The sequence below is a fragment of the Strix aluco genome, chromosome 2 (assembly GCF_031877795.1).
Source record: "Strix aluco isolate bStrAlu1 chromosome 2, bStrAlu1.hap1, whole genome shotgun sequence".
NCBI classification, from domain to species: domain Eukaryota; kingdom Metazoa; phylum Chordata; class Aves; order Strigiformes; family Strigidae; genus Strix; species Strix aluco.
Genome location: NC_133932.1, coordinates 6,603,179 through 6,629,441, shown reverse-complemented (window position 1 = coordinate 6,629,441; position 26,263 = coordinate 6,603,179). Strand labels below are relative to the sequence as shown.

General features: G+C 41.9%; 1 protein-coding gene across 7 annotated transcripts; it reads left to right on the top strand.

Annotated features, from left to right (window-relative positions):
• The first annotated feature begins 38 nt into the window (after nt 1–38).
• Nucleotides 39–25,985, top strand: GDAP2 (ganglioside induced differentiation associated protein 2). Of its 7 annotated transcripts, none has more exons than XR_012621172.1 (14): nt 39–139; nt 1,785–2,031; nt 3,580–3,719; nt 7,884–8,037; nt 9,611–9,699; nt 12,112–12,188; nt 13,238–13,397; nt 15,428–15,578; nt 16,469–16,545; nt 17,912–17,988; nt 18,561–18,700; nt 19,302–19,356; nt 22,106–22,216; nt 24,204–24,337. XR_012621172.1 is itself a non-coding variant. In XM_074809380.1 (14 exons), the coding sequence occupies exons 2-14, from the start codon at nt 1,856–1,858 to the stop codon at nt 25,275–25,277; spliced, it is 1,488 nt and encodes a 495-aa protein (XP_074665481.1). In that variant the 5' UTR covers nt 39–139; nt 1,785–1,855; the 3' UTR covers nt 25,278–25,985. The 7 variants fall into 7 exon arrangements, 6 of the variants coding, with proteins under 6 accessions (XP_074665481.1, XP_074665515.1, XP_074665528.1 ...); XM_074809380.1 differs by lacking the exon at nt 22,106–22,216 and adding an exon at nt 25,230–25,985 and having other exon boundaries at nt 24,204–24,347; XM_074809397.1 differs by lacking the exons at nt 39–139; nt 22,106–22,216 and adding exons at nt 178–283; nt 25,230–25,985 and having other exon boundaries at nt 24,204–24,347.
• The last annotated feature ends 278 nt before the right edge of the window (nt 25,986–26,263 follow it).

Below are 26,263 nucleotides of genomic sequence, written 5' to 3'. Positions count from 1 at the left end.
GGCAACCCGGGGCGGAAGGGGCGGGGCTATTCCCGGAAGCGGAAGTGCGCGGCGGCCGCTCCGCTTTTCTGGGTGATGTCGCCAAACCGGCGCCGACCGAGACCCTCTGGGCGGGCGGGGCTGGCGGCGCGGCCTGCCCGTGAGTCCCTGCGCGGCCGCTCGGGGGGAGAGGCCGCTGTTACTGCTGCCGGCTGTTCCGCGCTGATAGGGGCTGGGTGGAGGCGGTGGGGAAGGGGCCGCTGACCGCTTGCCGGCCTCGGTCCCGGCGGCGCCGATTACCCGGGTGCGGGCGGTGGGTTGTAGGAGGTGGGAGAGACAGGGCCTTTCTCCCGGAAAGGAGCGCGGCACCCCGCCCGGGGGCCTTGGGGGCCTCGGGGGCCTCGACTCCCGCTCGCAGCGCTTGGTTCCGCGTTCCGGGCCTGTCATCCCCGCGGGGGCCGCCTCTGCCGCGGGAGGCCCCCGGGCAGCAAATGGCCGGGGGGGGGGGGGGGGGGGCGGTGGTATCCAGGAGGAGCTTCTGTGCCCCCCTCTTTTTCTACTGGCCACTTACTCTCGGACTTAAGCCCCTGGTTTTGGCCGCTCATCAGAGGGAGGACAGCGTTATAGATGAGCTTTTGGTTGGAGCTGCTCTGACTGCTCCTGCCTTCTTGTTCGTTGTTTTTCTGCTAGCTCTTCGTAGCAGAATTCTTAGTTAGATGTTCTTGTAGCCATCTTTGTCCTAGTGTCGACCTTTGTTACCCCTCAGTTTGTGTTTGGCTCTTTAGGTTGTTTCTCTTTCTAGATAACGTATATACTTCGTAATTCATGTTTCAGAATCACTGCTTGTGGATGCTATCTTTTCAAAATTGTTATGAACTTGTGAAAAGGGGTAAATAGGAGGTGTGTATGTGGCAAACTGAAGGTACTTATGTGAGTACGTTTGTGCTAGCTTAACTTGCTAGTATAGTCTAGTAGTTACAATGAAAACATAGTAGCCTAGGTGTTATGTGCTGGCAATTGAAAAGTATGTTGTGGCAAATTTGAGCATTAATCTAGTACCCAGTGTCATCTCAGCCTTTTTTTTTTTAAAAAAAAAAAAGGTCATGTGGCAGAGTTCATTCTGTAAGTTTGTGGGGCTACCATTCAAATTTTTTACTTTTCTGGCTTTTTTGTAAAACCTGTTTGGGTGAAGGGATTTTGTGCTGAAGTCATCTTTGTGCTGCTTCAGAATTCACTGAACTGCAAGGGCTGTATGATTTGGGGGGAGGGAGGATGTTTTCATTGGTTTGTTTGTAAGGGTTTTTTTGCATTTAGGGTTTTTGGTTTTTTTGGGGTTGTGGTGGTTTGAGAGGTTATGTATTTTCTTTTGGTTTAGGTTTCTTTTTTTTGGAGTATGACCCAGGGCTAGACCAAAATCTCTGAAGGAATACATTATACCCTGCTACAAATTTGCTTTTTGTTTAGATAGAGAAATAATAATTTTCAGAAAGACTAAGGTCCTTTCTATGCTTGGGAATTTGTTTTCAGCATTTTCAAAACACAAGATCACAAGCTAGTTGGACCAATTTAATAGAGAAGGTGTTTTCATCTTGCGCTATTGGAAAAGGCTTGTCTTACTGCAAGTATTTGCATTGCCTTTTTGCATACAGATAGCAAAACAGAAAGAGGGAGCGGTTGAATTGGAAATCTGTTTTTCTGTTTTCTGCTAGCTGTAATTGCACTGCAGTCTTGTGAAAAGTCTGGCTCCACAGGAATTACTGTTAGTGAACAGCTGGTGACTTGGTTTGATTCTTCTTCCTTTAAAGCACCTGGAAGACTCCAGTGAGAATTGGAGTGGAACACCTTAGCAGAGGAAACGAGTTGTTGTTTCCATTCCATGGATCCCTTGGGTGCTCCTTCCCAATTTGTGGATGTTGAGAGCCTACCAGGCTGGACTGATGCCTGTGAGGCCAAGCAGCTGGACTCTCACCAAAATGCTGTTGAAAAAGCTCAAGCTGATGTTAGATCACCGTTTCCATACAGGAAAGACATCAATGCAAAGATAATCTTATGGTAAGTTCCATGTGGTTCTGGTGTGTTTGTCATCACTTCTCCATTTACTGCAGAAGCTGGTTGCCTCATATAATGATCACTGCTGTAGAATAAAGCCTTTAAAACCTCTTCTTTTGAATCAAACATTACAGATCTGGGAAGAAAGTAATCTTTTTGTTCACTGTAAATCTGCAGGTCTGAGACTTTGCTCCACTATAGGTTATAACTTGTATGTCCAAAGGCATTCCTTGATACAGCAGACTGGAGCTGTGCTTCCTCCTCTCATACTGTATGCTTAATATCAAAATGTGATTGGGCTCTTTTAAAAATTGGATCAAAAATATATGTGCTGTCTACTAGCTTTTTTTCTTTCTTTGCTGGCTTTATTCTGCTTTCACTTTTCTGGTTTGGATCAGTATTTCTTTCTTTCATGTGGTTCTGTGGCTTGCTTTGGGCTCTTCCCATGCCCCCTCCCTTCTGTGTTCTGCCTCTATGATTTTCTACCGAAATCTATTGATAAAGTACAGTGTGCTGAGGTGAACTTACTCCATCACTTTTTCTTTCCTGTAACTCAGATACTTGAACCTGCTCTCTAGATGAGTAACTCTTTGTTAATCAATGTGAAGAGAGAAGGATTTCTCAGGGACACAGATTCAGGGATCAGCCTGAACCTCTTTCTGGTTAATACATGCAGGAAATGGGACTGTACATGGATTTTCTGAACCTGATTAAGTAAAGAAAGAGAGAAGTAAAAGGTTAAACATCTCTTATGACTTGGGCTTGGGGGTAATAAATGTGTGCAATTTCAACTGTTATTTGAATCTCTCCCCGTGCGTGGGAATCTTTACTTCCCTTCCTGTGCTCTTTGATTCCAAAATCTCTAATGGCTGCTGCTGTGACAAAAGGCAGGTCAGAGTTCTGCTACTCCATTGTCTCTTACGTATCTCTGCTTTGTTTATCTTCTGCATGTCTGATTCTTGAACAGCAGAATGAACATGATCAAATTGCGGATTCACAATTTTTGGAACAAAACCAATGAAAACTTGTCTAGCTGCAGTGTCACTCTAGATCCTCAGCGGTCTGAGAAAGAGCAGTAGCAGTAAGGTGCTCTGGATAGTGTGTATGCAAACCAAAAAAAGTACATTGAAAAAATTGTTGAAGTTTTGAAAGTAATATACCACAAGGACTATCCTCTTATCTCCAAGAGAGAATACATGTTTTTTTGGAACACATTCCACTCCATCATTTTAGCATGCTGCTTCGCATGTTCTGCTAGTTAAACAGCTCTACGTACAACTACAACACTGTCTTTTCTACATACATCACTAAGTTACTGTTGAGGCTGGAAGTTTTTAAGAAAATGACAGGTTGCATGTGATCTTTCCTCATCAGTTAGAGGCAAAGGATGATTCTGCATGATGAGCATGTCAGGGTGTGTGCTGTGCTGTGTGGGAACTGTTAATGCTTTTTCCTTTAACTTGGCATTTCTTTGCTTGTCAGCACTTATTTGAGAATATCCTGCTTAATCTTACATTTAGCCTGCAACAGACTGTTTCCTTGTTTCCTCAGGAAAGGAGACGTAGCGTTATTGAACTGCACAGCCATAGTAAATACCAGTAATGAGTCTCTCACTGATAAGAATCCAGTATCTGAAAGTATATTCATGCACGCTGGGCCTGACCTGAGGGATGAACTCCAGAAGCTCAAAGGTAGGTGGCTGGAGATGTTTTTATCTTATTGAAATCTGTCCTTGCATAGTACAGAGCATCAGGATTTGGGCATAAACTAAAATCAAGGCATAGCGCTTTTTTTGGCCCCCCCAATATCTGGTGTTAATGGAGGAAATGCATGCCAAGCTAGTCTCTTCTCCTTCTGCCATTCAGGTAACAGATCATTGGAAGTCTGTGGCAGGTATTCGAGTTGCTGAGCCCTTACTTTGTGGTACAATAATTCCCATTGTTATCTGAAGCCACTTAGAGTAGTTAGCTCATCAGAGCTTTTACTCAAGGGGCCAGTCTTCTTACATTTTCAGAGTTTGCACTTACCTTGTTCAGTGTGTATACACTGTGGAAGACAGGAACTGAAGTCCACCATTGCAGGAATTAAGTGGGTTCTAATACCCACTTTGTGTATCCTCTTTCAGGCTATTAATATACACACACAGTCTTTCAGGAAACTGTCAATAATAGATGAGTTGATAAAAGACTGCATGTCTAAATAAAGCCTTAGTGACTACTTAAATTGTTGAGTTATTTGCCTCTTCTGCACAACAAAAGGCTTTCTAATGAAGTTACAAGACCATCCCTAATGGAAGGCTATTCTGGAAATGGATGAGATTTGCTTTACCTAGATTCTTTATTGACAGGGTTTATGGCTGGTTTGCATTTAAATAAATTTACATGCATTTAAATAAATTTACAAATGCTCAGCTTTATTTCCAGTCCTTGTTAGATGAAGACTTTCCTTATTTTGTGTGTGAGGAACAAAGAGTTCCTCATATATCTGAGGTATACAGCGGTCTAATATAGTTTGCACTTAAGAATTCACATTTCTAGTAACTATGGTACTGAGCTGAATTTTGAGACTCAAACGGTCCTTGAGTAGTACTGCTCACTTTCTTGGGTAACAGCTCTATCTCCTTATGTAGTAACAAAACAGAAAAGCCATAAATTTCTTATATGAACTCTCAGTAGCTTAAACTACAACTGAATACACATCCTCTTGTTTTTATAAAACCATATTTTGCTGATTCAGCTTGCTTTTTGTGAGTAACCTGGAGGTAAAACAGGAGGAAGAGTAACCATTTCATAGGGGAGGGAAAAGTCAATGTGTCCTTCAGGTAGAAACAACTGTTAAAACACAGCAGATGTTACAGAATGGTTAGGACCCTGCTATGTACACCAGAACTCTTCTAAAATAAACTCGTTTGTGGGCTGTGGGGTGGGAAGAGAGGGACAACGTCTTGAGGAGTCCTAAAATTTGAGATCTGTCAGCTCTGTAGGGAGTTATTTGTAAAAGTTGGGCTTAGCTTCTTAAATTCCCATTTATCATGCTGAGTTATGTAGCTTTGCATCCTCACCGCTGTGATGACACTGATGTCTTCTCTCTGTAATGCATTCTGCAGGTTCACGACTCGCTATACATGACAGTTTCCTTTTAATGTTGTGTCAAGAGCTTTTCAGAAATCGGTTCTTCTGTGACACTCCACCGCGTGTTGCATGGGGAAGGGAAGAGAGGCTGGGTTACAGCTTTGGCTTTTGTGCACCTTATTGTGTTTGTAGCAGAAGTGGAAGGGAGCTTAGTTAAGAAATTAGTTTATGATTTTTTTTGTCACCTCTGCCTCCTTCTTGCACTCCTTCCCATTTAACTTTGAACCTTCTTCATAGGAGAATGTTCTTGGGAAGAAGTGAAAATGTATGGTCTTTGCTCTAAAGCAGTAAAATGGGTGCAGTGGTGACTTTTAGTTAGTTTTCTCCTGCTTTATTGCTACTGCTTGGTATATATTCCATAGACTCCCAAGAGGAATCATGATCTTAAAGCATGTGACGTGCTGACCTTTCAAAGGCCTGTACTTTCGTTAAGATCTCAGCTAACTTGTGCGTTTCTGGGAACAGAGTGTAGTTTTGATTAACACAGAAATACTACAGCTGAGGGTCCAGGCTTGCAGATGAAGTGCTATTGATATATGCTGGCTTATCAACACATACTTGTTGCAGTCTAATAAAGACCTTCTGTAACAGCAATGCATAGTAGTCTTCCAAATCCAGTAAGACTTTTTATTTACTGCATACTTCATATGGAGGATTCAGACTTTCCATTTTAAACTTGGAGAGAAGCTGTTCTAATGTTTGAAATCTCATCTGATAAAAAAAATATCTTGACTTTGTTCCCAGTTTTGCTACAGGCCTTGACCTGTGCAGCTCACTCAGCTAGCTCACCTCACAGTCTATCTTAAAACAGGAATAATATTTGCTGCTCCATTTTAGTTTTATAAATCTTGTAGTGATCTCCAGACAGAAGGCATTGGGAAGTACTAAGTGTGATGTAAGTGTAGTTAGAGATTATTGATGCTACATCTGGTTGCCTGAATTTTTTAGCTGCCCTACTGAATTCACAACTATACCACAGTCAAGCTTGCTTTGTTCTTTTTCACAAGACAGTTTTTCCTATAGGTCTTTACTTGCTCTTTTCAAGTTGCATGACTTGGATGGACCACAAAGGAAGAATAGTAACTTGATGTCTGATATACTGTTTTGATTTTAGCTTCTACTTTTTCCATATTGTGCTTATTTAGTTTCTCTCTTCAGCTGAGGTGCCTTAGAGGATGTGCAGTACTTCAGAGGAGCATGCTCAGTTCTAGTGTGCTGTTATGTTACTTCTCATTAGCCCAGAAGAAACAAGGTGGAGGCCTATAGAAGCTAATGATGTGATTTATTGGATAAAAAAAATTTACAAGATGTTGGCTTAAAGGCAACGTCTTGCTGCCATTAAAAAGACGTGCTCAAAGTTTCGAGTGAGACAGATTCTCAACCTGGGATGACTCTTGACATCAAATGTGCTTTCATGAATGCTGATAGCCTGCCTGAGCACCACGAGGAGCAGAGTGGAGTGGGAGAGGTGAACGCTCCTATTCAGTGGGCAGCTTTGTGACTGACTGAAGCCAGGCTACTGCAGTGCTGCTGCCAGGAGGGTGGTTGCACCACCTTGTTCAGGCCTTGTTTCTTTTTGTGGGCACTAGCAACCTATAAGATCAGGTTGAAAGCTAATCCAGTGAAAATATTAGTTTTCAGCCAGATCAGAAAGCTGAAGTGCAGCTGTACAAGCAGAAGGAAGAAGGTGAAAAATACTTGTCTTTGAGGGCAGGGAAAGACTAGAAGTACTTCTTCAGCTGTCCAGAACTGGAGTGGACTAGATTTGGGTGAAGAAGGGGAGAGTTAGCAGACTTTTCTTCCAGGTGCCAAAGAAAAAACAGACTTCAAACATGGTAGCTGTTCCTGGATTTTTCATTATCAAAAATGTGTGGACTGAAGGGAATAGAGAGGATGTCATCAAGGGTACTGACAAACTGATTTCCCTTGGAAAAATTACAGGAAATAAGTATGAGTAACTTGCAGGGGATAGCCAAAGAGCAGTCAAAACCAAAGAGATAAATAAGTAAAGTATGCTGGCATGCAGTAAATGTACGTATGTATGTACATGTGTACATCCAGAGTATGTAACTGGAGGGTGCTGTGAATAGAACAATGAAATGTGTTGCTTAAACTTTCTTGCCTTAAGACTAGACATCTAGTCTATCAAGAAATTATGATCTCCATGGGAATTATGTCTTCTGGACATGAAGAAACTTGCAAAACAAAGCAAGCTACCTTGTTCTGGGAGCATAGATGAAACAAGTGCTTGATCTATTCATTTTTAATAGCTTTGCCAACAGCTGGTGGGTTTGATCAAGGAGACTTGTAGTCCTTTTATCCAAAAAGCAATCTCCCCAAACCAGGTTGTTAAATTCAGAAGGACTTTTTATTGTTGGCTGTGTAGCATATTTGTGCATCGGTTCTTTGCACATTGCTAAATCATTTCTCCCTTTGGCTCTGTATGTAGCATAGTAAGCACTGCAATTAAGACAGCACTTCTAGAAATTTCTGGTTTGTCCTTATATGCGTAGTTTTAAAATTGAGAGGAATGAGCACAGCTCACACCTCAACCTAAGTGATACTAAGCAGCTGTTACGAGATAGAATGCTGTCCTTAATATCTGATGTCTAAAATACTGACTTCTATGTATGGAGTTGTCTGACTGGAGGAAGTCAAGGGCTTGAATACTTCTAGCTTTCTTATCATGACATTGGCTTTTATCCTCGTGTTTATTTTTTTCAGGGTGCAGGACGGGCGAGGCTAAACTCACCAAAGGTTTTAATTTGGCTGCACGTTTCATCATTCACACAGTGGGACCCAAATACAAAACCCGGTATCGCACAGCAGCCGAGAGTTCTCTGTACAGCTGTTACCGCAATGTCCTGCAGCTCGCAAAGTAAGCACACGACAGCTTACACGAGGGTTTGCTACCTGTGGCACATACTCGGGTCTGTGCAGAGGCCAAATGGCTGTGAATATCTTCTCATGTATACTGGATTTGGTTAAGGACATGAGCACATCAGTGGCTTCATGGTATACTTCATGCCTTTCCTTATCTGTGTTGCAGTGTAGATAAAATGCGCGGAGAGATCTGAGCTGGTTCAAGTCCTGAAACAGCGTAGCTAGAGCTGTGCAGCGTTCAGGTACTCTGAGGACAAGCAGCATTAATAATTGCATTGAGTTCTGTGCTGTGAAAAGCTTTAAATGAGCTTGCTTTCAAGCAGCAACTTCATGTGTCTCTGCAGCCACATGGACATACCCACAGGCAGACCTGGCTGCTCTATCAGTTCATGTATTTGGCCTCTCTGCCTTTGCACAACAGCCATCTCAAATTCTGTGCCGGGGTGCAAGGTTATTTCTAAACCCACAGCTGCTGTGGATGGGTTTGTAGTTTTTCCTCTTTCATCTGTGGTATTTTCTACTTCCTCTTAGCTAACAGGTTTTTTTCTTTCTATTTTTCTGTGTTCTTTTCTGTATTCTGCTGTTCTCTTATGATGGCTGTTGTAATCGTAGCAGTCATAAGAAATACCTGAACAAGAGCAATGTCAGAAAATATACTTTATTAGGGTAAGAATGTCAGAAAATATACTATATTAGGGTTGGAAAGATCAGTTCTTCCAAGGCTGGACTGTGCGTTACAGTGCAATAGTAACTTTTTCATAATCACAATTACAGCTAAGGTTTCTAGTGTGTGCCACTTTTGTTCTGCCTCAGAAGCAATAAGCAAAGTCAGGCCTGGATTGAATCATATTAAAAACAATTTAAAAATTCTAATAATTCTGCTTACTGAATTATGAATGCCTTTCAGTCAATCTGTTCTCTAGAGTAACTTTTGGTACTTGTGAAATTGTCCACCAACTCTGAGCTTGCTCAGACTCCTCTGATGACTGTTGGAATGCCTCCACTTTACTTTTCTAAAAATGTGGCTCTCTGGAAGCATCTCTCTGATCTTAAAGTATGTATCACTCCATGTCAATGATTGTGTAATCATACCTAAGATTGAGTAAGCCACCTCAGTCTGTGTCCAGACCTCTAACAAAATGGGTGATAGATTAGGTGGAGGAACAGGAGAATGTTTGCAATAAAGAGCACCTTATTTTCCCCTCCTTCTCCTCACTGTCAGTCCTATACAGGAAAGAAAGTATTTTGGAAAGGACTGCAGGGAGCTTGAGGGAAGAACTTCTTCATTCGGGATATGAGAAGCTGCAGGAACAGCATAGCTGAGGTAGAAGGAGAAATCTGAGAACAAACACAAGAGGAAACTGTGGAATCATTAATGGTTCCCTCCTTCTCTGCTTAAAGCTGGTATGCAAACATCTTGCCAGGAAAGAATCCTTCTGAAAAAACCTGAAAGAGGGTTGCTGCCGCGTAGAGGCAGGAAAAGAAGTACTGGTGTTATCTACTGTACTGACAGACATCTGTTCTCATCTGACCACCTATTCATTTGTTCCTCTTTTTCTGAATTTCAGGGAACAGGCAATGTGCTCTGTAGGATTTTGTGTCATTAACTCTCTGAAAAGATGCTACCCCTTGGAAGATGCAACCCACATAGCACTGCGTAAGTTTGTTGGAAAGTGACATAAGCTGGATGTATTCACCAGATCACTTACCTCTGACAGACTGCTGTTGATATGAGGAAATAATTTTTTAGGGGGCTGTAGTTTGTTAGAGGCTGTAAAAAGGCAAGGCCTTTCATGGTTGATCAGGAAATGGAGGATAAAAACAAATGATCCTTTCTCTGTTGGGAGGTCATCAGTAAATATCCATGGGAATCTGCGCTGGAACTTGCAGTCTTCAGTAAATTAATAACCTGGAAAAGAGGCTGAACAGTGAGGTGAGAGAGTTTGCTGGTAGTAGAAAATTGTTCAGAATAGCAAAGATAGTCCTTACAGTTGAATAGCTGTAGATGGACCTTAAGCAACAGAGTGATACTTGTGAAATTATCTACCTACTCTGAGCTTGCTCAAATTCTTCTGCCATTTTAGTGTCATCAGCATATCACATAGAAAAGTGATATTCTTCCCCCATCGATCCACCCCTATATGCTTGTGCCTTCACATGCAAAATGATGGGCTAATCCTAGGGAGCAAAATCACAAGTTTTATAATAGATCCATGAAAACAACAGCTCACTGGGGTTCAAAACAGCAAGCTGGGTAAGAGACAAGAAAATTAAGAATGTTATCCTATAAATCTGTGTTTTGTCCATCTTTTAAAGCTGCACATTCAAAAAGAATATAGTAGAACTAGAAGTTGAGGAAGCCAATAAGAATGGGGAAAGTCAAGAAATAGCTAAGTAAGCTAAAATCTTTTTCAAACTGGAATACGCTAAACTTGAAGGGAGTGTGGTAGATGTCTGTAAACTCATGACTGGCATGGAAATGGTGAATAGGAATCAGCTGTTCACTGTCTCCCAAAATAAGAACCTTCAAACAATGCCAGTATGAATTGGGTTCAGAACAAACACGGAGAAATTGTTTGTATGTTATAACACTATTTGTTATGTGAAACTTCTTACCAAAAAACATTGTAGATGCTAAAAGTTTTCAAACTTGTTTGCATTCAAGATGAAACTATATTAAAGAAAAAAATGAAGGCTACTAAAAACAAATCAGAAAACTTCCTAGGCTGAAAATACTTAATAGAAAAGTGCTCAGAGAAGAATATTATATACTTGCCTGGTTCTTACATTTCCCTTTTCTCTTTTGACTTTTTCTATTGGCCTGTCCCTGTCTGCTTTCTACCACCACCACCCAGTCCCTGGACCTTCCTGCATGGTGCTCCTGCACGATAGGAAAGTTGTTGCAAAGGGAAGGTGTGGTTTTTCCTCTTGCTGTGCAAGCTGACTAGAGAAATCTTTCTTACCCTCTTGTTTAGCAGAGGTGCTGACACAGGAGAAACAGATTAGTTCATTGTTTTCTCTGCTATCTGCCTGTTGAGTGAGACATCTGAAAACATCTGCTCACATAAGTTCAGAAAACTGTTTGCTGTGGAGTTGCACAACTGCATTTGTCCCATAAAGTAGTGTTGCAGATCAACCCAATTACGTGTGAATTTCTGCACAGGAAGTATTTGAAAATAGATTTTTTTTTTTCTCTGCTGTTTCTTGAACTCATGCTAATGTATTCTCTGTGGAGTAAACTTCTTTCCTTTTATTGCTCTCTTCTGTTGTCTCTGTAGGCCTATATGCTACTTGATAAAATATTGCTAGACCAACCTATTTGTTTGGACACTTTCTCTCTTGGCAGCCTGATAGGGATAGGAAAGCTCTTGAAAATCCTGACGTGCCAAGATTATTGCAGCTCAAGGACATCATTTGTACCAGCATATGTCTGACTGGGAACTTGATTACAAAACAATATTTTCCATCAGCTGCAAATGCCTGGAAACTTGACTGTGTCCCTGGATCATGCTAAAGCTTTGGGGGAGTCCAAAAAAAAGTAATAGAGGAAAAAGTCTCTCATGATTTACAAACATAATTTTTATATGCCTTTTTGGCATAGCTGACCCCAGAGGTTTTGTGTGGCTGACTCTGTCTTGTACCAGCTTCTGCTGTAGCTTGCTTATCATCTTGCTTTCCTGATAACTTAGGGCACAATGACTTGTTCCAGGAATGTCTGTTTTGGCAGTTTGCACAAGACTCTATAAAGGAAGGATGTGGCTTGATTTTTGCAGGGCTACAGAATCACATTCTGGAGACTGAGGAATACCTAGTAAGCTAAAATCAGAGAGAGACTTTCTCTCTTTGTATCCATCTCAAGTGAACAGCAGGAGAGAGTGGAGATGAAACTTCCAATATGGCCAAAGACCCATTTGGTGTGTTAAACTACCATTTAACCCACACTTGCGTACAGCCTATGGAGCTATTTGGTATGAGGAGAGAGATGTGTGTGTCTATTCTGTGCTCACTTGTAGTTGTGCGTGTGAATTTCTCCTCCTGTTTTGCTAACTGCATTTAATCTTCCTTGCAGGCACAGTTAGAAGGTTCCTGGAGATTCATGGAGAGACTCTGGAGAAGGTGGTGTTTGCAGTCTCCGAGCTTGAAGAGGTATCTCCTTGATATTCATTCCACCAAAATTCATGAGCATGTTTGATTTTCTCTGCAGCAGTATTAACTCCTGCACTGTAGAGTTGGATTTCCCCTTCAAATCACATAGACTTTTGGTCCCACAGCATCCTTCTCTCTCCTACTAGCATGGAATCTTTTCCAGTGCTGTTTATGCAGTCGCTGTGGACATGTTCAGGATCTGTGCCCTCCTGGCTTCCCTGTTTGAGCCATGAACAAGAGGCAGTACTAGCGGTTAGAGCATGCAGTTGTGCTGGATGGTATCTGCCAGCCGGAAAGGAAATTCCTCATACAAGATTTCCTCCTTAGACAATACTGCTTCCCTTGTGCTTTCAAAGGGTCGGTTTAGCATGCCCACAGATCACCTGCAAATGTCTTAAACGTTGCTTGCTGGCTTGTTGAAATAAGCTTGACATTTAATGATCTGTGTTCAGTTTGAATATTGAATTCTCTTGTATATGGGTCTTGCTAATGGCAGTTCCTGGGCAGAACACCCACACTGTCTTTAGGTTCTGTGGCATCTGGATGAGGAAAATAACTGACTCGGGGGTTCTAAAACTGCTAATGAGTTGGAGAAGTATGAAGCATTAACTGTTCAGTAGAGATTTTCACTATTTTCCTCCATGTGGGGAGGGTTTCTCTTGGCTGGTTGTTGCTTTTTCTTTTTTCCCAGTCAGGTCACTAAAGGTGATCTGTGTAGAGGTGCATTTTAATATAAGCAGCCTTTGCTGAATCTGTCATCCATGCCTATTGTAACTTTATTACAAAGCTAAAGTATCTGCAATCTACCTGAGTTCATGCAGGTTAAAGCAGAGTCCTCTCAAGGTCATTTGCCAGCATGGCCAAAAAAAAGTTAACTTTTATCAAGGTTATCTGCCTTTATTGCCAGGTAGCAGCCCAAAATAAGTCATTGAGGGAAGTGGTACTTTGCCTCCAAACCACCAAGAAGGTTCCTGCTACAAGGGCAGGTCTTACTTAACTGAAAAGCAAGGATGCGTGATAGACCCTTCACGCATTTTTCTTATTTGTAGGCCACTTACCAGAAGTTGCTGCCTCTGTATTTTCCAAGATCGTTGGAAGAAGAGATACAATCCTTGCCTTACCTCCCTGCAGATATTGGCAATGCGGAAGGGGAGCCTGTAGTACCAGAGCGGCAGATCAGGATTACTGAAAAGCCAGGTGTTCCAGATGGTGAGTTCTTAACTGGACTTGGGAATAAGTATCTCTCTGTGAAAGTCGATGCAAAAACAAAAAAGGCACATGGGAAAGCAGAGAGGTGTTTTCCTACCCCACCTCACCTAAGGCAGGCTTAATGAAGACAGTTGGCAAGCTGCCTCATTGGCTTCAGGTGTTTTCACAGCAGTAACTTCTGCTTTCTGCCTGGTTGCATAGAGTGGTGTGGTTAGAGGATGTGGTAGAGGTGTTCTGTCTTTTACTTTCTTGCAGGGAGAAGTGGGGTAGTTCATTCCCTTTGCAAATTTTCTCCCTAAGTGATTAGGACCTTTGCAGGTTTTTTGCAGAATGTTGTGCAGCCCCTACCTTAAAAAGACATTATTGTTAACGGTCTATCTTATATATTAGTGAAGTGTCCCTTACATATTTAGCAAATGTTGTATCATGGTAGGTTTCTGTTGATACAACAGGTGCATCAAGTAGATGCTCAGTGAAAACGAGCAGAAACTCCCTAAAAGATAGAACTAGATCAGCCCAGAGATCAGTGTTTGGGAAATGGCTGTCTAAGCTCAGTGAGAGAAGTCTGTCTGTAAAGGGGTTGCCTAGATATCACAGTTAAGGAGGTGATACCTATGGCAAAACTAATATATAAGTGGGCACAGCTGGCACGTTCTGCCTTATTTAGCAGTGCTGTGAAAGTTTTGCACTCCTTCAGGTGAAGCCTTAAACCATCAACAGCAGATAACTTGGAATGGGTTTCAAAGGTTTTTGACTTTTGCAGGGCCAGCTGGGATAGGGCTGAATATGCAGTGAGGGTGCAGACAACTTAATTTTCCTGCTTACAGTTTTGTTACGTGATGCCCTGTCAAAACTGCTGATTAGAGCAGTATTTGCAGCTGCAGCTGATCAGTGTGAGGCATTCAACCCCTCACTAATAATTTGTGAAATTACTGGGTTTGTGTGTGTAGGAGCAAATGGTTGTAGCGGAATCCTGCACTTCAGTCCCATTGCTACTATAGCTTGTCACACTAAGGCTGGGAAACTCAGTTCCCATCCACATTGCCCAGAGAGGTAGTGCTAGAAGCCTTAGCAATGTTCCCTGGTGACATCAGGTTCAGTGGAGCATTCTGGTATTGTGACCAGCCAGCAAGCCTGTGCTCTTATATTTCATCACACAGTCATGTTGTAAACAATGCTATAAAAATATTTAAACTCAGTTTACCACCAGCTCTACAGCATCTGTTCAGGCACTGTCAATGATATGAAAAGTGACCCCTTCCTACAGTACATCTTCTAAACTGAATAAAGCAGCAGCATCTGTCCCTCTGCTTCCTTATTTTCCCCCCCGTGACTGTAAAGCCCAAGTCCCTCTCTCCAGACCTTGCTTTTTGAGAGAGTTAACTGCTATCCCTTTGTTACAAGGTGATGACTAGGACTTGCCCACTTAGTTTCCAGGCAAACCAACATCTTAAGGGAGTCTGTAGTTATCAATTCCATGCCATAATCTGTCAGTGGTACTGGTGAGATATCAGAGCCATGTCATGGTACATGGTACTTGTTTAGTCTGGAGAATAGGAGGCTGAGGGGAGACCTCATGGCCCTCTACAACTCCCTGAAAGGAGGGTGCAGAGAGGGGGGATGAGTCTCTTGAACCAAGGAACAAGCGACAAGAGGGAATGGCCTCAAGCTGCGCCAGGGCAGGGTCAGACTGGCTCTTAGGAAGTATTTCTTTGCAGAAGGGGTTGTTGGGTGTTGGAATGGGCTGCCCAGGGCAGGGGTGGAGTCCCCATCCCTGGAGGGGTTGAAGAGTCGGGTTGACCCAGCGCTGAGGGATCTGGTGGAGTTGAGAACAGTCAGTGTGAGGTTAATGGTTGGACTGGATGGTCTTCAAGGTCTTTTCCAACCTAGATGATTCTGTGGTAGTCTTTTGTGTTAGTCTGTAGCATTGACGACTGGGTTGGCTCACTGAGGTGTACAGCAATTCAGCAGCAGCATTGCTGTCTTGAGCACAGCTTGAACGTTTCACATGACCTTTGTTTCTACTGCAGATGCTTCAGATGAAGAGGGTCTGGAGGCAGATTTGTCTTTCATTGGTTCCCATGCTTTTGCCCGCATGGAGGGAGACGTTGATAAACAGAGACGCCTCATCCTTCAGGGACAGTTGTCAGAGGCAGCGCTGCAAAAACAGCATCAGAGGAAGTGAGAATTTCCTTGTCTGTGTGAATGTTTTGTGTTAGCTGTTCAGAGGACCAACCATTGTGATTATTTCTGTTATCTGTAAAGCCTAATCTTCTGGCAAGGAAATACAGATAAAGCCTGGTTCCCCCTGGATCGCTGTGGTAACCTCTTTGCCTGAAGGGAGAAGGGGCAGGAGGAGGAAGAGGGAAGTTGGTGATGAACCCACCAGCATACCCAGTGCCTTATCTTTCTGCCGCAAGATGTCACTGTTTTGTCACTGCTTTTTTGTGGTGGGGTCACCTGCTTTCAGTACTGCCCACTCGTGAGGCTCTGGGCAGACAGCAAAACGTTTTTCTTCTGTCTTTCAAAGCAGAAAGACAAATGCTGAGACTTTTTTCCTCACCCTCCCTGTCCCTGGAGTCCTCTTGCAGCACGTTGCTTGGCTTGGTTTGTCAGATGAGGCACTGAGTTGTTCACCATGCAAAGGTGTGGGGGGGGAAATCCATAGGCGACATTGCTGCATAGTTGTGTTTGACTTCTAGACTTTTTAAATGGTTTTTTTTCCTATTTTTTTTAAACACTGACGCTGAGGTATTTGAATGGAAGAAAACTCAGATCTTTTCAGCCCCATGCAATGCCACTATAGTTACTAGTTGGTGCATGTTCATTGCCCTAGTGAAGATCACTAGGTATGTAACTGAGACACTCAAATCTCTATTTTATTTTTTTTTTTCCGCCAACACTTCTTTCATTAACAGCTTGATACTTGCTCCATAGGTCAGAAAACCACAACATTAGAGAGCGGGCTCAGTCAGAGCTTGTCTTGTCCTTCCCTTCCCATATACCTCTTCAGGCTTCTAGTGCTAATCTAAAAGGGGATTAGATCTGACCAGGTGTTTTTAACTTTCTAGTTATAATCGCTGGCTGTGTCAAGCAAGAGCTGAGGACCTCTCTGATATTGCTTCTCTTAAAGCCTTGTACCAGACAGGTAAGTTCAGAGTACCAATGACTGATGTATATTGTCTTAAAGTAAAAATACAAAATAAAAGTACAATATTTGATTTGGATGTGAGTGGACAGTGAGTCGTGTTATTAAGCCTGGCCAAGAACTAGGCAACATCTCTGCAGCAAAGCAGGAATTCTCTCGATTGACTTTGAAAGACTGTGTGGTAAAATCCCAAACTGCTCTGCTTTAATAATCTGAGGATACATGCGTATCCTGAATTATCTGTAGTTTTAGATGTAAATCAGTACTGTTAAATTAAGCCAATGCATAAGGTGCTCTGTATGAGATAATTCAGAGCAAAAGAAGAACGATCTCCACCCTTTTGTTTCAAAGAAATGAATGTTGCTTTCAGATGATTAGTGTAGACGATAAGCAGTTACCAAAGCAAATTTTAATACAGCTTTCCTGAACAAAATGGATTGCTTTATTTCCCTCAGGTTAGATGTGTGTTGCCCTCCTCTGTATGTGTCTCCTCACACTGATGGCCAAGCACCACGGGCAGCACATCGTGCAACCTTGAGTTTGGTAGACTGGAAGATTAGGGAGAGAACAACCCAGTGGAGAGTTGGGTGGAAGGTAATATCTGTGAGATCCTTGCAGCCGGGGAAGCACAGATGAGGAACCTGTGCTCTTCAGTTCACTTTTACTCTCTAGGTAGCATCATACTCAGCCATAAAAACTTGCTGTAGTCCCAGTGGCTTATTGCTGCTTTGCACCATGATAGGCAAGTGGTTGAGCTCTCGAAAGCATAGCGGTGTTTCTGCAGAGAAAGTCTGTTCAGCGCTTGGCTGATATCTTTGGCCTCCTGAAAATCCGGATACTTACCTTCATCTTTGTGCAAATACCAAGACTGTGTGATACCTTCTTCTCAGTAGCTAGAATTTGGAATTCTGTTGTTTGCCTTAGACCAGGTGCTGTGAGCTGAGGTCCCTAAGGCGTGCTCTGGGAATCTGTGCGTTGGATTTCAGAGTTTCATTTCTAGGAAGAAGCTTGTTTTGGTGGTAGAATTGCAAGTGAAGGGTGTTTTTGTTGTTTTGGGTTTTTTTTAAATAAAACACCATGTTATTACTTGATATTTAGGAAACATGGAGTACACATGCAACATAAAATTGCAGTCCTTAAGGCTTAAGTTTCTCAAATGCGATGCACCCTTTTTGGGATCAGAATAGGTACTGGTATAGTGAGAACAGTAACTCTGAGCGTATTTCCTCTGTCATTAAGATGGAAACCAGGTGCGCTGCAAAAATTCTGAGCTGTGGCTGGTTCTGCCTGGTTTGAAAGAGACCAACTCCAAAACCTGGCATGACTGAGAGAAGTTGAGAGACTTTTTTTTTTTTTTCTTTTGTAGGTGTAGATAACTGTGGCCGCACAGTGATGGTGGTGGTTGGAAGGAATATCCCTGTAACATTGATAGACATGGAAAAGGTAAGGCTTTGTAAAACTAGAGTTGTGTAGGTTGAATATGAATGTTCAGGATGTAAGAGTCTGATTATAAGGATAATTCAGTCTTAATACCATTATCTGTAGAAGACTTAAAAGAGATTAAATAGAAACTATTTTTATAGGCAGATAAAAACTTTCCCTTATAAAGCTTTATGTGTGTTGAGGTGGCTTTTTTCAAGGAGGAACTAGACTATTTTTACAAAAACAGGCCTAACATGGACTCCTTTTTCTTCCCAAGAAGAGAGAGTTTTGCCCTGCTTCTACAACTGCCAAGACATGAAGAGTGAAGTGTAAAGAGTCAAATTATTTATTTTTTCATGGAAACAGCAAGAATTAATCTCTTGTCTGTGAGGTCAGCTAGACAAAAAAGACACATAAATTATTGCAATCAAGTTGAAGACGTGGAATGTGCACTTTGCTTTTGTAGCTGAAACATAATGCCGCCCAGCCTCATGATTCCTGATTTGTGAAGGAATTAAAGGAAGTCTGTTAAGATGTAATGCAACTGTGAAAGAGTTCTTTGCAAATATAAACTTCATTTCTTTCCGTCTCAGGCTCTTCTGTATTTCATCCATGTCATGGATCATATTGCAGTGAAAGAATATGTGCTGGTGTACTTCCATACGCTCACAAATGATTACAATCAACTAGACTCTAATTTCTTGAAGAAACTCTATGATGTTGTTGATGCCAAGTGAGTGTCAATAGGAGAAGAATCCCTTTTGGTCTTCCTCTGTGCTAAAGTGTTTGTGGTTCCCTGTATCTGCTTTCCCATTTATTTGTGAGGAGTGTTTCTGGGACAAAGACATAAATAAATAACAAAGGCAAGAGGAAGGAAAATGTGTTATCTTTTCTTCTCAAAACCATCTATTAAACCAGGAAGTTCTGCCCTCTGCAGTCTCCCTTCTGGAGCTGTTAGAGAGGCATACTTAGTGTATTGTTTGTCTGTATCCAGAGGTGGAGCTTCTGGAGCCTGGCTTAGTTAAAACTATGTTGCTAATTATGAAGGGGGAGGCTTGGGTAATACTGGCAGTCATAATTTGTCCGTAACTTTCACTGTTCACATAAAAGACTGCAGGCTATGATGTCTTTACCTGAAAAATAATCATTCTGGGGTTTTGTTTTGTTTTGTTTTTCCCCTTTACATATACTTTTCTGGTATCTGGGCTTATATTAGATCTAATGTAAAATTACATCATGGACACTTAAGCAAAATGATCTATGTTTTGACAGTTGGGTTGTGTAAGTGATCTTAGTCACTTTTTAAGATTTTTTTTTTCCTTTCTCTAAACCAGGTACAAGAGGAACTTGAAGGCACTGTATTTTGTTCACCCAACATTTCGTTCAAAGGTGAGATAAATAGTACAAAAGAAAAGTGTATTTGGGTGTTGGCAGAGCAGCATGTAAGGCTGTAGTATGAGTCATGTATAGGTATATAGAAGACTTCCAAAATCAGGCAGTATCTTCTGGATCATCGACAGTCAGCACTTGAAATTCATCCCATCTTTGATCTAGCTGTAGTCTTCCAACCTTAGTGATAAGCTGAACCCCAGTGCGGTGCAGCTGCCTGTGCCCTGTTTTGTCTGTGCTCTTAACAGAGAGAGGTGGAAGCTTTGAATCTTGTTTCTTTCCAAGGGAAACATTTTGTCCTTTTTCCTGCTGTGTGGTTGGCAGTGTGATGGACCATGACCCAAAACTCTGGGAATTCTTTTTCTGTGTAGTTCATTTCCTGGATGTTTCAGCTTTTCTTTCCCCACAAGAGGTATTGCATGTGTGCTGCATATCACTGAAGAGCTGCCCTGGTTAAGGGCTGAGGGCAGTGTGTCAAGCAGCAATAAGATTAGTCAGGATTATGGAGTGTAGAGTAGCAAAGAAAGATGGGAAGAATGCCTTTGACAGAGCACAGAAAAATCCTGTAAAGCCTTCAGATGAAAAACTGAACTCGTCAAGCAGTAAGATATCCTTGGCAACGATTTTTTTTGGGCAACAGAAGATGGAGCTCGCTCCCTTCTGTACATCATACACACTACTCATATTGCAGCAGTACGAGTACTTCAGATGAACTAAGTGTCAGCAGCGGCCCTTACTAAAATTTTTGTGTGTCCTATTAAAACAGAAATGTGATCCTCCATGTTCACATCAGATTAACCTCTGTGTTTATTCTACTTTTTGCTGACATTGATCAAATTTGAGAAAATTATACGCCTGGAAAAAAACATCTGAAACATCTGTTTACACATGTTCAGCAAGAATTTCTTTGCTGAATTTCCCAAGACTCCTTTCTTTGCGTGTGCACAGCTGGACTCCATGAGACTTAGAGCTTCCTTGGTTTTGCGTAGATGAGATTGAGGCTTCCCAACAGCATACCTTCCAGTTTCTGTCAGGATATTAATTATTCCCACAGGGTACAGACCTGAGGTCTGAGTGCTAGAATTACAGCTTCCAGCTCTGATGCTCCTGAAGATGTAACAGCTGGCATAGAACATTACTAAGGTCAAAAAGTTGAGTGGAAAAGTTGAAGCTAGGAAGTACTAGTGTTTCAGATTCTCAGCAGTGCTTTCTTCCCCTACTCTCTTCTCAGAGACTTTGGTCGAGAGGGTTTTTTTGATGGAGGAGAACTTGTGTTCACCAGTCTATTGCCATGTTCTCTGTCCCTTTGGGAACTGCAGTGAGACTCGACAGATCTGTGGGGCAAGCAGATAGTTGATGGGAAGCAGGGAGTGTGAGAGACGTCGAGTTCTCTAACTTGCTGGAAAGGGAACTGGTTTGTATCCTATTCTAGCAGCACAGCTGGAGGCAAAAGAGGATGTGTGTCCATGTCTTTCTGCCAAGCCTTTTCTCTAACTGCAAGGCAAGTGGGATTGCTGCTGGCTGTTGCAGAGACTATGAGCTTATGAAACATGATGGGGAACATGGAGCAGAAAGTCGTGGTGGTGAAAGTAGTTGCTAAGAGGGAATGGTTTTTCTCTCCCCTCCTCTTTTGGCTGTTTCAGGGCCGTTGGTTGCCGTGGAAGATTGCTAGCTCAGAAGCCTCGAATATCTTCAAAAATGTCTGGCACATTCCTCTTCCTATTTGGAGCACTTGACTTTCCTCCCTAGAAGTAGTGGAAAATACCCCGTGTCTCAAGTGCAGGAGGAAGGCTTGTGTGTTCATGCAGCTTCCCAAACACATCACCCTTGTACCTATACCTCATTCTTCAATCTCTGATATAAATTGTCCATTTTACAGCAGTATTGGATCCTGGTACAGTGGATGGCTGCTATCTGTTAGAGTTGCTTTGCTTATTTCTGGGCTAAAAGCAGTCAGGAGGCTTTTCATCGTGTCTCTTGGAAACTCATGTGCTCCTAGAAAACAAGTATAGTTCTCAATGTGCCTTATGGTACCAAGTGTGATTCTTTGTTTGGTTTCTAGATACAAAACTGTTCTAAATTATGTACATTCTGAGGATAATTGCCTGTCTAGAATGCATGGGTTTTGGTACGCAGGGAAGAGTGTTCAGCAGTTACCCTAAAACACAGAGTAACTGAAGCAGGGTGTGTCACTACACAATCCATTTTTGTATGCTGATCCTGCCTTTATTCATGCTTTTATGTGAGCATTCTTGTGATCTGTGAAGGACTTGATTCTCTTGTTGCTGCTGAAATGTTCTTGTGATGAAATGGCAGCATAGGCAACAGCTGGTTTTTAGGCTGACAGCAGCTCTTGCTGTGTAAACGCTTCACCACCAGCCCTTAGATTAAGATGCCCTTGAAGTACTATCACAAGTTCCTTCATACTTTTTGCTTGTTACTGCTATAGCTGCTGATATATAAATAAAGGGCTCTTTAGGGCATTTTTGTGTGAATCCTCTCAGCTCCCCTCTTCTGAGAGCTCTCAAAATGAAGCTTTTTAGAGCTTGTGTTCTGGGTTGAAGCATCGGTAGCTGGATCTGAAACCATCTCACCCAGAGAAATTCTGGTTTGATAAATTTAGTAACTTGGCTGTGAATCAAGGATGTTTCAAAACTGAAACATACCTGAATACTCAAATGAGATACCCGTAATCATCATAATCGTTGTATTTATCATGAACAATTTTTGTCTTGTTTTTCTGTAACAGTCATAAATGCAGTTTCTGGAGATCAGACGCCAATATAAAGGTTGTTGCAAATCACTTACAGCTTTTTCTACACAAGATCTTTCCAACTGTAATAAAATTTCCCAGACTTCAGTAAGTTTCTCGTCGGGGTATGACACAATGAAGAGATTGGTGACACACTTTATCTGTGTTGTGCTGTTTTTTTGAGGGCAAGACTTCTGATACTTTAACACTGTAATTTTCTAGCTTGGTAGAGTGACTGATAGCCTTTTATTTGGATTCAGAACTGCAGGACAAGATAAATGAAGGAAAACTTCAGCAGATGACTGATTTTTCTTTTTTTTTTTTTTTGACTGCTCTAATATAACTTACACTGCTTTCAGTGCATTAAGGGGGATTTGATTTAATTTAAAGCTCTATGTCCTCTTACCACTAAGGAATCAGCTGCTCTTGTATTACTGTTTCTGTAACCTGTGATTATTGAGAATGGAGTTAATAGAAAAATTCTCTAGAAACATTTCTGCTCTCCTCTCTTTTTTTTCCTCTGTTGCTGGGTAAGATGTGTCAAACTGCAATGGCTTGTATACTGAGGGGGGCGGAGGTTGAAAATAGCGTTTTTCTGATATCATTTTTTGTGATGGCTGCAAAAATATCCCCTATTAGGCTTTTATACATTAAACATCCATAGCAATTATGTTTAATGATTGTCATGCATAATATGCCTTGGAATGCATGCTCCTTTGGTACAGGATTGAGAGGGTATTTTTTATTCATTAAACTGTCATCCAGTGTCACTCATAAGAGGTCTTGTTAGAAGAATATAGTAAATAATGGATGCCAGTAATCTGTCTCCATGCTTTCTGCTAATCCTGTCCTTAAAATAATGAACTGATCTTAAATGTTCTGTCCTGTTCTTTACATCCTTTTCTCTTTTTCATTGTTCTTTTCTCACAAAAATAGCTGTTTTGAGGAGGCAGCATAGTTATTCCAGGACAGTTTTTTAAGCATTGACGACAACTTTAAATGTTGTATTCAGACAGATCATTTTTATTGACCTAATGTTTTAGTTCATTTGAAACTCCCACTTTCCTCGAGGCTTTTCTTGTGGTATTGCCTCTTTTCTGTTAACTTACTGCAGTTAAAGTATAAATATCAAACAATCATAGAATAGTCAAGGTTGGAGGGGACCTTTAGATGTCATCTGGTCCAGGCCCCCCTGTTTAAGCAGCGTCAGCAAGAGCTGGTTGCCCAGGACCATGTGAGTCGTCCCTAATATGAGCATTTGTAACCTCTAGAACAGTTTTTTCCTTTCACTTCAGTCTGCTTGGAAAAGACTAGATAAGAAATAAACAAAAAGTAATATGGTGCTTAATTTTGGAGACGGTGGGCTGAGAAGCAAAAGCTTGTGCAGTCAATCTAAACAGGAATATTTAATAACTTGGAAAATATCAATGGTGTCTTACCGGCCTTTGCAAAACAAAAATTCCTTATCCTGTTTACATCCAAAAGAGACAGAGGTGTGAATATTTAAAGTAAAATTTTGTGGAATAAGTTGATAAGGCTTATTCTCATTCTATAGAATAAGTTGATAAGGCTTTGATAAGAAATGTGGTAAAACAGGAGGACACACTCACTCACCCAACCCGAAGCAGAGAGATTGCATTAGGACCTCTGAACAGCTGAAAGTCTCTCTTTCTCTCCTTCAAATTGCCTTTTCTCTGAAAATTTGGAGGCAAAGAGTTGAAAATGCTTCTGTCAGATACAGAGTCAAATAGGTCATTTTCTGAGCTGGCTAAACTGGAAGTGAAAATGTGCCACTATACTGATTTTTTTTGAAGAAAAATAGCAGAATAGCTGTCACTCTTGTACAGTAGAAAGGGACCTTAAACTGGTAGTTGGCGGGGAGTGACTGTGGAGTCAGAAACCACCAGCTTTAGAGCTCTCAAGATAGTGCTTGCTAGCAGTCAGTGGTGTGTACTTCCTGGCCTTGTTCTGTTACTGCTGTGATTTTGGTGTTTCAAGTTTAACTCAGGCTTGCTTAACTGTGGCATATTACATTGAACTCGAAGGGTTTGAAACGGCACTATCTTAATTTGGTTTTGCTGGGGTTTATTTTCAGGTCTCAGCGTGGTTTTTCACAACCTTTACAGTCTCAGGGCTAAAGGACAAAATCCACTATGTGGAAAGCCTTCAGCAGTTATTCACAGCCATACCCCCGGAACAGATTGATCTCCCCCCTTTCGTCCTCGAGTATGATGCCAGGGTAAGTGACTGCATGTGGTAAGCACGAGTCTTGGCTCCTAAGTGGAGCTCTTGTCCTTCCCCCGTTCTGTTCTGCAAGTGTTTTAAAGGGGGTGACTTCCACATCTTAAGAATGGGGAGAAGAAAGGGAGGGTTCCTGCAGAATGTAGGTGTTTTTCTGAGTAACAATTTTCTTCAATTTTTTTTTTCTTCATCAGTCCAAGTAGAGGGATTGGCTAAGAAGCAGGCTCCTTTCCCAGTAGAGCAGTCTCCTGTGTGCATAAAAGGCAAACTGTTCAGCCAAGAACTGTAATGTAACACACTAAGAGCCTGTGGACAAGATAAAATTAATGTTGTATACCTGCTGTATACCTTACACTGACTGCAAAAAGAAATACTGTCTGTTTCATCTTCCCATGTATCAACAAGTGTGCAGGAAGGCGGGCGGGGAAGCAGTGGGGAAAAATGAGCTGTAGAAGGGTGACTTGCCTTTGTGTTGGTCCTTGCTTCTCTTCAATTCTCCATCCCAGGTCTTGCATTGGCCAAATCATTCCGAAGAGGGTGTGCTGTAACTACAAAGTAATAGCCAGAGCTGCGTGTCTGCGTAAGCAACTTTGTTTTGAGTGACTGGCTATGCTGGCACTTGTGGCTTCCTTGCGTCACAGCTTTGGCTTAATAGCAAAATTTCAACCTGCACTTTTTGCTTAAAACAGAGGCAAACCCAAGGCCTGTTTTTGCCTGACTACCAGCACAGTCCTCTCCTGGGTGAGTTGTGGCAGTCGCTGTACTCATGGAAGACAAAGCCAGGAGAATCTATTTATTTCCGCCTCTGTGTCATCATCCATTGCCCCAAGATGTACTGGAGAAGACTTTTGTTCGACTGCTTATTCTGTTCTCATTGCAGGAAAATGGGCCTTACTATTCTTCTTATCCTCCATCCCCTGACTTGTGATCTCCACTCCTGCGATGCTGCTGGTTTCCCATGGATCCAATGACCTGATGCCTGCCAAAACCTGTGCATTTGTCCATGTACAGAATTCAGAGAAAGGGTTTTCCTACCCCAGCTCTGGTATTTTTTTACTGATGAGATATTTTCAAGCACTCAAGCAATCAGAGAACTTTATGCCACTGTGAACCGTACAACTATTTCAAATATATTTATCCAATGGAAAAGTTGATTTAAAGATCACTAGGTGCATTTTATTTTGGTTTTTTGTTTTTTTTTTTTATTTGAAGTGGTTACATTTATTTCTGAACAGACTTTCTCTTTTCTGGGAAATCCATCAAAAGCACTTGATCATGTTTTTAACTATTACCATTTTCCAGCTCCATTTGTAATACCCATCTCTGACTGGTCTGTAAATATTGTGCAGTACCAGCCTGACACATTGCTCATCATATGGTCTCTGTGTTTCACATCTGATTACATCGGTCTTGACTCAGCAAAACTATGTGGAATGGGAATGCCGTGTCTGCAGACTGAACAAAGCACTACAGCCAAGCCAAGATTACTGCAAGACTCAGTACCACAAATGCTAGGTGAGCTAGGAGCCTTGATAAAGTCCCTGTCAGTTTTCATTGGATGATGTGACATGTCAGGATGCCACTACCCTCCCAGTAAGAATAAAGTTGAAAAGCATTTGCGGTTTCTTTTCTCTAACTAGAGTTGTTTACCTTCTCCTTTGCCATGGCCAGATGTGTTTGTATGGTAAGTGAATGCCATCTGCCTGAAGTATGTACGGAGGGGAGGGGGAAGCGGTGACTCCAACCCCAACCTCTGGTGGCAGAGACTGTTTCTTAGAGATACCAGCGTCCCTCTTATTTGCTGTTACGCTGATGCTCACTGAGTTTTGAGAGACATGATACATGTAAGAGCTCAGCCACAGTGTACTTCTGGAACTGGAGGTGAAAAGTTTTTCCGCCTGACGATGGAAAGCT

Coding starts and splice junctions, on each gene's coding strand:
- GDAP2 (XM_074809380.1), top strand. CDS start 1,856: ATGGATCCCTTGGGTGCTCCTTCCCAATTTGTGGATGTTGAGAGCCTA. Junction 8,038..9,610: donor AATGTCCTGCAGCTCGCAAA/GTAAGCACACGA, acceptor TCTGAATTTCAG/GGAACAGGCAATGTGCTCTG. Junction 9,700..12,111: donor TGCAACCCACATAGCACTGC/GTAAGTTTGTTG, acceptor TCTTCCTTGCAG/GCACAGTTAGAAGGTTCCTG.